The 10,849-nt window shown below is 41.8% G+C and overlaps 2 protein-coding genes across 2 annotated transcripts; both read left to right on the forward strand.

Annotated features, from left to right (window-relative positions):
• Window positions 1-645: 645 nt before the first annotated feature.
• Window positions 646-1,874, forward strand: LOC107572885 (trophoblast glycoprotein-like; the record flags this gene model as incomplete). Its single annotated transcript, XM_016259312.1, has 1 exon — window positions 646-1,874. A coding segment is annotated over one exon (912 nt), but the record flags the coding sequence as incomplete, so codon positions are not given.
• A 1,953-nt stretch (window positions 1,875-3,827) lies between these two features.
• LOC107572895 (keratinocyte differentiation factor 1-like) lies at window positions 3,828-10,573 on the forward strand. The gene is made up of 4 exons (XM_016259324.1): window positions 3,828-4,120; window positions 6,194-7,224; window positions 7,305-7,382; window positions 10,001-10,573. Exons 2-4 carry the CDS (start codon window positions 6,213-6,215, stop codon window positions 10,051-10,053), a joined length of 1,143 nt encoding a protein of 380 aa, XP_016114810.1. The 5' UTR covers window positions 3,828-4,120; window positions 6,194-6,212; the 3' UTR covers window positions 10,054-10,573.
• The last annotated feature ends 276 nt before the right edge of the window (window positions 10,574-10,849 follow it).

A 10,849-nucleotide genomic window follows, 5' to 3' on the forward strand; every position in this document is an offset into this window, starting at 1 on the left:
ATTTAAAGCACAGCCACCATAAATCAGACTTTAGCACCTCGGTTTACTTTGAGATCACTCTGAGGTTAAAAACAGATTTAAAATTATAACAAGAGACCATTTAATAGCTATGATACTGTTTTTTTAAATCTTTGCATACAGGAAACAGGATATCTAATGATGCCTTTTGGAAAAAAACTCAAATAAAGCATATACATCAACCCAAATAGGAAATAAAAGAGTTATGGAATAAGCATGTGTTCTATTCTGTGTCCATCTGTATCTGTGTGAAAATATTCAGATGTAACCCCTTTGTAATCGTTAACATTTTCATAGGTAACTGTAATTTAACTACACATTATTTTCTCAGTAACTGTAACAGATTACAGTTACATTTATTTTGTAATTAAATTCCGAAAAATCCGTTACATGTAACTAGTTACTGCCCAACACTGATGCTAACACGCATATAATTTAATTGTAAAATCCACCAATGCAAGATGAGTCAACACAAAAACACAAAATTTGCTTAAATTAAACTTTTTGACACAAGATTTACCGCAAAAAAACTGTTGATTATCAGCCGGTTTTCATGAGCTCACAATATCAGTCTGTTGTTGTCTTAGAGGTTATAAGAAGACTTGAAGACGCACTGAATGACTGCACGCGTTCTCCTCTCTGTTCGCGCTGCGTTCTCTAATCCTGAACAACAACCAGCTGGTTCTGATCCACCCCGAGGCGTTCTCCGTGCCTGGCAGCCCTCTGCAGGAGCTCAGCCTGCGCTCGTCGCTCTATAACTACTCGTCTCTGACCGACCTCATCACTGCCCTGCGCTGGGGAGAGCTTACAAACCTGCTTCACCTCGATCTATCGAGTAACCGCCTCGTCCTCTTACCCCCGGGGATGTTCGCTCCTCTGCCGAACCTGCAGCATCTGCATCTGCGCAACAACTCTCTGGTGGCCATCTACAACAGCACATTCTCTGGTATCGAGCAACTTCTAGAGCTGGACTTGACTGGAAACGCCTTCAGAACGATCAGCGACGAGGGTCTTCGCGAGCTGGAGCGATTCAGTGGGGTGCGTCTGCTGTTGGGTCAGAATCCTTACGTGTGCACATGTGAAGCGCAAGAGCTTGCCAACTGGCTAAACAGTTCAAAGGTTAGGGTGGGCGATGCGGACAGGCTGTATTGCGAGTTCCCTGCTGCTCTGCGTGACGTGTCTTTGCGGGGTCTTGGCGCACAGGCGTTGGGGTGTTACGGTAAAGTGCACGAAGAGATCACCGACTTGTCCATACAAACATCCTATGTGTTCCTTGGATTAGTGCTGGGATTCGTAGGCATGGTCTTTCTCTTTGTTGTCTACCTCAACCGAAAGGGTATCAAGAAATGGATCACAGACATATATGAAGCCTGTCAAAATGTGCTGGAGGGGTATCATCACCGTTACGAGATCGACTCTGACCCACGACTGGGGCACGTTTCACACGGGCCCCAGGGTCGGCCTCAAATGGACCAGCGCTTGGCGCACATCTCTACTGACGCCCGTATCTCACAGATCCCATCCGATGTAACACTATAACTGTACAATGAACTCATTTCTAAAGAAATGTTTGTAGATGCAGTATTATGTCCTGATATTTCAGTTTGTAGCAAAGTGGTGTGCTTGACATTTTCTAAATAGACATTTAGCGGTTAGCAGATACCATTAATTAGAGAGATGTGTGACTGGTAACCGATGCAATGCCAATAAATGCATGATATAAGCTAATACAATATGCAATTTAATTGGAAAACATCCACCAATGTAAGAAGAGTCAACACAAAAACAGAACGAGAAAGACTGTAAAAGCATATAAAGGTTGAACTTGTGATTGTGTAAGATTACAGTAGTTTAGACAGACATGCACTCTTAAAAATAAAGATTCTTTATTGGCTTCAATGGTTCCATGAAGAACCTCCACCATTCCACAAAAGTGTCTTTACAGTGGAAAAAGGTCATTAAGATTATTAAATGTTTCTTTTTAGAACTGTTCACTGACAGGTTCTTTAGAGAACCAAAAAATGGTTCTTCTATGGCATTGTTGTGAAAAACCCCTTTTGGAACCGTTATATTTAAGCGTGTGGACTAAAAGCCACAATATGCTGAAATCAACACAAAATTTACTGACAAAACTGTTTATTATAATCCGGTTTGAGCTCAAATATCTGATTTATCAGTCCGTTGTTGTCTTGCCAAATTTTCTAAGGGTTACAAGGAAACTCAAAGGCGCACTGAATGACTTCTCATGTGTATCTAACCCTATCTGACTGAATTACGCTCTCCAGTATATTTCATAACCTGTTCACCAGATTGAAACGCTCCTCTCCATCACATTATTTGGTGCGGCCCACCGCATTCGCTGCTACAGATTGTGTCCTCGATATTTCGCCACGGTTGAGGAAAGGAGGGAAATGAAGGGGTGTATTGGGGGAAAATGGGGCACAATGAAGGATTTTGAGAGTAATGTTCCCTGCGAGCACATAGCAAATCTCTCTGCATGTGTGCTTTATAGAGCTTGGAACTAATGACTGCAATTGATCAAGACCAGACAGCCCATATTAATCTGTGTCTCTGCTTTTGGCAAAGCAGTATATTACAGCATGTTTGAAAAACCACCTCTGGTGTGTGTGTGTGTGTGTGTGTGTGCATATACAGTTATAACAATAAAAGCTAGTCCGCTAAAGGAAATCTAAAATGCTTCTGTTTCTACCTGAAGAAGTGTGAGTGAATCTGTAGTGCAGGAATGACATTTGCATCATTCAATTTACATCATTCCACAGAGAATACTAAATACTTTTCAGAAATGTGCATAAAATTTTGTATTTGGGGCTCCTACTTAGGTTTTCAATGATTATGGGAATCCTGTTTTTTTTTTGCTCAGTACTTTTTCAACCCTGAATATGTTGTCCATCTCATATGCTAACATTCTTGACACTGCATCCATATTTCTCTTTAAATGGACAGTACTCAGGTTTTCTTATTTAAGATGTAACAAATATATATCTAGATATTCTTAATCACTGCACATGCAAATGAGAATCACTGATGTTAGACCAAGAGGACCTCTTAAAATAGTGACAGTTATAACAATAAAAGCTAGTCCGCTAAAGGAAATCTAAAATGCTTCTGTTTCTACCTGAAGAAGTGTGAGTGAATCTGTAGTGCAGGAATGACATTTGCATCATTCCACAGAGAATACTAAATACTTTTCAGAAATGTGCATAAAATTTTGTATTTGGGGCTCCTACTTAGGTTTTCAATGATTATGGGAATCCTGTTTTTTTTTTGCTCAGTACTTTTTCAACCCTGAATATGTTGTCCATCTCATATGCTAACATTCTTGACACTGCATCCATATTTCTCTTTAAATGGACAGTACTCAGGTTTTCTTATTTAAGATGTAACAAATATATATCTAGATATTCTTAATCACTGCACATGCAAATGAGAATCACTGATGTTAGACCAAGAGGACCTCTTAAAATAGTGAACCTGTTAAAATAGTTTTTGAGTGTGGTGCATGACAAAAACATCACATTTTGTTTGTATGACACGTTTTCCACAAACACTGGCACTATTATATGCATGTTTTATTTGCATCCTGACGTCACTGCTTACCTGTAAGTGGGCGGTGGCTTTACCTGTAGCCGCAGGTGAAGTACGGCACGGCGCGGCGGGGCGAAGCTCACATTTTGTTTGTATGACACGTTTTCCACAAACACTGGCACTATTATATGCATGTTTTATTTGATTTATAGGAAAGCAAAAGCAAACGAACAAAAGGTATTTAAGCAACACATCCTGACGTCACTGCTTACCTGTAAGTGGGCGGTGGCTTTACCTGTAGCCGCAGGTGAAGTACGGCACGGCGCGGCGGGGCGAAGGAACCAATCTCACCGAGCAAAGCTTCAATATGAGCCGAATCTGGCGACGAAATCGACACGTTTGACCCATTTTCAGTCAGTGAGTCAAAACAAAGATCGATGAAGTGGAGGTTATAACGCGTCAAAGGGAACATACTTCACACTCGGGCTACTTCCGCGATCTTGAACGACTAGAAGTTGCGTTCCAAACATCTGAAGATTTCACCCGAGCCTATGCGGTAAGTGTCACCTTGACAAACCATCTGCTCTGCGAACGAGTCACTAGAACCCTCGCAATCAGTGGGTCCTGCTGGATGCGTGCTCGTCTTGCATTGGGACTTTCCAAAGGATTGTAGCCATAAATAATTCTAAGTCAAGTCCATAAATTCTGGTACAGCCATTGCATTCAGACGAATACAGTTAGAGGCTGTTAAAACAGACTAATTAAGCATTTAATATGGTTTGGACAGACAAACTGCATTTTGCCAATACAGGCAATGCATATGTTCCATCTGCTAAATAGTCCAAATAAAGTTTTTTGGACTGGCACGAGTGCACTTTACAGGCCTGCTTTACGTCTGACTAAACTGTTCACTGATAATGACCATAAATGAATAACCAGTCCTTTCTACGGATGTATTCTGGGTATTTCCTTCTCATCCACTTGATTCACAAGAATGTCCTCAAACTATCAGTTGGTTGATGACAAATGACAATACTTATCTATATCGGGTGATATTCACAGTATGGATGACATCATGTTGCTTTCTGAGAATTTGTGACCGGATTCAACGAAAACGAATGATTCTAGACACAGAACGCAATCCTTGAGTCAAACACTGACTGTATGAAAGCTCTCAAGGGAGTGTATTTTAAAACACATGTAAAATTGAATAACTTGATGATCGAATAATTCCTGCCCACCAAAGAAAACCCTCTTTACTCATTTTAAACATGCTGCACTCTTAAAAATAAAGGTTATTTATTGGCATATCTGGTTCCACGAAGAACCTTTAACATCCATGGAACCTTTCCAATGCACAAAAGGTTCTTTGGAGAACCCAAAATGGTTCTTCTATGGCATACCCACTTTTGGAACCTTTATTTTTAGGAGTGTAATAAGAGCTACAGAAGATGCAGCTTATATATTTTTTAATGTGTAATATTAAGATCTGGATATGGTTGTGCTGATATAACCGCTCCAAATGTTCGCATTTTCCAGGCTTGCATAAATAACCCTTCTATGCTATCTAGATACAGATCAGCTCACTGCTGACATGTTTGAAATGCCTTTGGAGCACAACACATGTAGACACAGAATGAAGGTGTCCACTATATGTTATTTCGACCCAGTCGAGCAAAATATGGTCAGTGGTATTTTGGTGCAATGTTGATGATTAAAGTGTGACGTGTAGCCAAGTGTGGTGTCCCATACTCGGAAATAGTGCTCTGCATTTAACCCATCCAAGTGCACAAGACTCGAATCCACAACCTTTGGGTTACAAGTTTGAATCTCTAACCATTAGGCCACGACTGTTTAATAGTCCATTTCATTATTTGATTTCACCATCATCATTGCACTGTTGTGTTGTTTTTTGTTATATCTCCAGGCTTGAGGAAGTCATTGTGCAATAAATGAGAAATCTGAGGTCTGTTTAACGCTTTGACGTTTATGTATATTCACTAAAAAACATTAGTCATTTTTCTTAGCAGTCATTGCTTAAAATGATTTCTTTGTTTTTTATTTTATTTTTTTTTAAATATAACAAGGCCATCTTTCATCAACAGAGTAATTGCAACAGCATACATGTGTATTTACTTTAATATGTATGCCATAAATGATAAAATGGTTAGGAGAACTTGATTGAGAACTACAAACCACATAAGAAGACCATATTAACATCTACATCGCAATTAAATGGCAAAATCTATAGTCTCAAATTGCCTTGTCTCAATCAGATTTACTTAAGTATTAAGTGCTGTTTGTCTGTCACTGCGCATACAACTTGTATTAAACTTGACAGGCGTCTTTTAATTGTCATTTTATGTTGCTCCATAAAAGCCTAAATTGCAAATAATGCTGTAATTTAATCATGCATGCAACGTTCTGCAAAGATAGGCTCAGCACTTCTCTACATGCAGGTACACAGGATTGTGCTGTTTGTTTATGTGTGCAGTGTGAACGTTAATGTTAATATTGGCTCTGTTCAGGTTAGGTGTGTGAAACGTGCCTAAGAAGCAATGCTTGAACTTGTGAACTATTTCAGCTCTTTAAATCTTGATGCATTAATGTCCATCCCATGTTCCTGCAGGTCCTGAATGTGCTGAGTTATGCCTGGCCACAGCACAGGAACGCATCACAAGACGCGTCCTCATAGCTCAAGCCGCTCTAGGGCTGATGGCTACAGGCAGAGCCGCACTTACTCCAAGGACAGCACCACCAGTCAGGAGACCTACAAGGAGAACTACATTGAGCAACCTCGTAGCATAGACTTGCAGTTCCCCCGTAAAACCCATTCTCATTACGCCAATGGACGAGGCTCAGAAACCCTGGGCTTTATCCCAGGCTCCGCCGACTCTCCGCAAGGTACGCAAGCCTGCGGCTCATGCGCCTCTCTTGGCTGGAGTGGTTGCAAAGCTCTGCTTTGCTGCATTCTGACTTGTGGGCTTTACGGGTCTCGCAAACCTTGCTTGCCGCCCAACGAGAGCTCCACTGACAACCCTTTAAAAGCTGAGCCAGAACCAAGGAAGCCCAATGGATTGGCTCCGTCCAATCCCACGTGCGGCGTAAGCCTTGAACCGAGTAAACCGAGGCAGTTGCCAAGCTCTAGCTTCAGGTACGGCGACGTCTATTTTGCTGGCAAGAAAGTGGAGTATCCTGTCAACTCCGAGGCGCCTCCAAGACGGACCAAAACGGCTGGAAAGGGCGACAACAACCAGCGTTCCATCAGTATCTACTCCAGGGAAGATTTGGATCTAGATGACCTGGACGATGGCGGCACTGACATCGACTCGCTAATCACTAAAAAGCTTCTAGAACTTTATAAAATGCACCAGATTGAGCAGCTGGCCAAATGCACATCTGACGTGTCCTTCTCCCTTAAAACCAACGAGATCAGCGATCTGATCAACAGCATTGCTCAGGACTACAACTTGGAGGAGCAAGAAGCGGAGTGTCGGCTGGTGCACGGCGTCATACGCATCAGCACCCGCAACAAGTCCTCGAAAGGTTGCAAAAGCAAAGACTATAAAGCGCATGATGCAATGCAGCATACTAACGGGAGGAGGGATGGAACGCTGCCCGACAGTGGGAACGAGACCATGACCTTCACCTTTAGTGATGGTAAGTGATGGTGGATAAGAGTGTCAGTAGGGCACGATGATGTTTGAATGTCTTTTGACGCTATTTCCTTTTCCCTCAAGGAGAACCCGAGGTGCTAGTGTCAGAACTGACACAGTCAGATGAGCTTGCTCGAAAGATGAGAGGCCACAGCGGGAAAAGTAAGTGTCTTGCTTCTTATAGTTTCTGGATGGTTTGATGGGAAAAGATAATTTACCGCCAGTCCATGGTGCCATGTTAACCCTAACCTGTTGGAATTGCACCCTGAGGATGGCGTATTCTTTTCTCAGTGTTCCCAAATGTTTTCTCACTCGTTCTCTACTTTTGAATTTGGCATTCCTGCCTTTGATCTACGCCCCCCAAAGAATAATGCCCTCACCCACCTGTCTCCGTAAACTGTAGTTGCAGGGCCTAAAGCTTCTGACAGTGAACACTGACACTTCTCATCTCACTTTACAAACGCTCTTGAGGGGCCTTAGCTCACCTCCAAGCAGTTTATCCACTATTCCACCATATCAGATCACATCTACCCTTCCTCACATAATGGTGGTGCTCTCATTATGTAACTTGTCTGAAGGTCTCGCTTTTCTTGCGCTGTGGTATCCTTCTATGCTAGAGACGTGTGCAAATGTAGGGTGTCACTTGAATGAAAATCTGTACTGAAAAAAAAGTTTTTGCCTAAAATTGTAGTTCAGTGCTATTGATGACATGGTGAAAATTTGCAGGCAAAAAAAGCGGGTCCAAATGTCACAAAATACCATGAATGGAATACGGTAATAATGATGATGAAATAAACATCCAAAGCAAACATACCAACCCTGAATCGTTTTATAATATTGAAATGTAAATATATTGAGTAAATATTTGCCAGAATGACTGTGGATGTTCCATTTTGTTTTGTCGCGGTTTACATCTGGTATTAAGATGAGCTTTGGTTGATCGGATCACAAGTAGATGAGGGAGACACATTCCTGTTTACTCCTGCTGTTTTAATCCACCTCTTTTGACCACTTTCCTGATTTCTTTGAGGGAAGGGTCTATGGGCGGGGGTGTATGTATGGGCTTTTTCTGATCTTTCGATCTAATATTGCTCAATAAGCTTGCGCAATTGACATTTAAACGTGAAAGGAGACAGTTGAAAACAATACATAGGGCAGCAGCTTTCATTGCTGCTTCTACACCAAACGCTGTGGGTTTGTGTTAGAATTAGGAACGGTAAGAGAAAATTGTGCTTTTTACATCTTTTCACCCTCAAACCAAACGTACGATTTCAGACGGCAAATTTTAAATCCTATCTTGTTAGTGCACTTCAACAACATGTCACAAAATATTTAAGAATTACGTCAGTAGGCAGAGAGGATGCTGTTGGAACGCATTCGACTACATGAGCATCTACACTAGGAAATCAATCCAGTCAATCCACTCTGGAAGTGGACAAGCTAGCTCTTAATGTCTGAGACCCGTATTTAGCATCGTCCACTTGTGATCGGATCGACAAAAACATATTTTAAAGGGTTAGTTCACCCAAAAATGAAAATTAGCCCACAAATGATTCGCCCTCAAGGCATCCTAGGTGTATATGACTTTCTTCTTCAGATGAATCCAGTCGGAGTTATATAAAAAATAGTCTTTGATCTTTCAAGCTGTTTCATGGCACTCAGCGGGTGTTGCAATGCTTCAGTCCAAAAGAAGTGAAATAAAAAGCGCCCATCCATAAAAAAAAATGTCTCATACGGCTCCGGAGGGAGAACAAAGTCATCCTGTAGCGAATCGATGTGTTTTTGTAAGAAAAATATCCATATTCAAAACGTAATCACTTTAATGTTGCTTGCGCTCACTGTTGTACACGGAAGCAGCTGCGGGAGCATGACGTATGAGGTCAGCACTGCGTATGCGCCGGTGAGTCTCGTGAAAGAGACGTTTGTTTACAGGAGCAAAGGAAGCAAAGTTTCCTTACTTTAGCCACGGAAAACCAGTCTCCTCTTGGCTTATATCGAAATCCTCACACATTCTTCTTTACAAATCCTCGTTTTGTGCTTCTAATTAGTGACCGTTGTTTTGTTTTGATCTCTCCGCTGCGCTTCCGCGTTCGTCACTTCTGAGCGGCGCATGCACAACACTGACCTCATACGTCATGCTCCCGCAGCTGCTTCCGTGTACAACAGTGAGCTCAAGCTAGATTCAAGTGATTATTACGTTTTGAATATGGATATTTTTCTTACAAAAACACATCGATTCGCTACAGAAGGCCTTTGTTCACCCCCCGGAGCCAAGTGAGACACTTTTTTTTCATATGGATGGGCGCTTTTTATTTAACTTCTTTTAGACTGATGCATGCAACACCCGCTGAGTGCCATTAAACGGCTTGAAAGATCAAAGACCATTGTTAATATAACTCCGATTGGATTCGTCTGAAAGAAGAAGTCATATACACCTAGGATGACTTGAGGGCGTGTAACTTGTGGGCTAATTTTAAATTTTGGGTGAACTAACCTTTTAATACCAGGTGTAAACAGAGCCTAAGTAATGAATCTCCACCCAAACAGCGGTCACTGCCAAATCAAGAGTCTTGCTATCGGTCAGAGTTCGACAAACGATTAAAAAATTGGGACATTTCTTTGCCACCGGAAGTCCATTGCCCATTCCCATTGAAATTTCGCTGATTATAAATGAATGTACCTTTTATTTACAATATTTGTTGAATGCGTAGTTGCACTCTACAAGAGGTTTGAAGTCCATGTATAAATTGCAAAAATCAGCATGTTCTTTTCCTTCACAGATTACTACTCGAGCTCGGCCACAGACTCATCAGGGGCTCCGCTACTGCGCTAACACGCCAGCTGTTCGCTCTCAATTATTACTGCCTAACTAGTGTTCATCTCTGTCCTTGTGCTCCTCTCATATTTCAGTGAAAGCAGTTATTATGCTAAGGACAGTTTGTGTTTGTCTGAATGCCCAAAGACTGCTGTCGTCCCACAGCTTCTGTCATGAGTGTAAATACATTGCACTTGATGGTTTCCTACAGCCCTCGCCAGAAGCCATGTGGATAGTTACATAATGATGGACAAGTTTCCAGACCAAGCCATTGGCATCAAACGGTTTCTAAGTATTGCTTCTAATGATCCTTTTAGAGACAAGAGACACTGCTATCATCCTAAGTGGTGATGTATCTAGGAAATATGCATGTATTCAGCACTGATTAATAGCAACAACGAGACTTAAACTAGTTGCCATTCATTGGAGTGCTTTGCTCTAGTAGCCCGTCCTTCAAATGTCGCCCCACTGAACAATTTGTCCGCCTTGTTCTTTGTTTAAACCATTTAATGTTGTTTTGGGACTGTATAGATTTTTTTTGTGTCAGCACTGCGTATGCGCCGGTGAGTCTCGTGAAAGAGACGTTTGTTTACAGGAGCAAAGGAAGCAAAGTTTCCTTACTTTAGCAACGGAAAACCAGTCTCCTCTTGGCTTATATCGAAATCCTCACACATTCTTCTTTACAAATCCTCGTTTTGTGCTTCTAATTAGTGACCGTTGTTTTGTTTTGATCTCTCCGCTGCGCTTCCGCGTTCGTCACTTCTGAGCGGCGCATGCACAACACTGACCTCATACGTCATGCTCCCGCAGCTGC

Source organism: Sinocyclocheilus grahami, unplaced genomic scaffold (genome assembly GCF_001515645.1).
Source record: "Sinocyclocheilus grahami isolate Dianchi unplaced genomic scaffold, SAMN03320097.WGS_v1.1 scaffold1829.1, whole genome shotgun sequence".
In the NCBI taxonomy this organism is placed as follows: domain Eukaryota; kingdom Metazoa; phylum Chordata; class Actinopteri; order Cypriniformes; family Cyprinidae; genus Sinocyclocheilus; species Sinocyclocheilus grahami.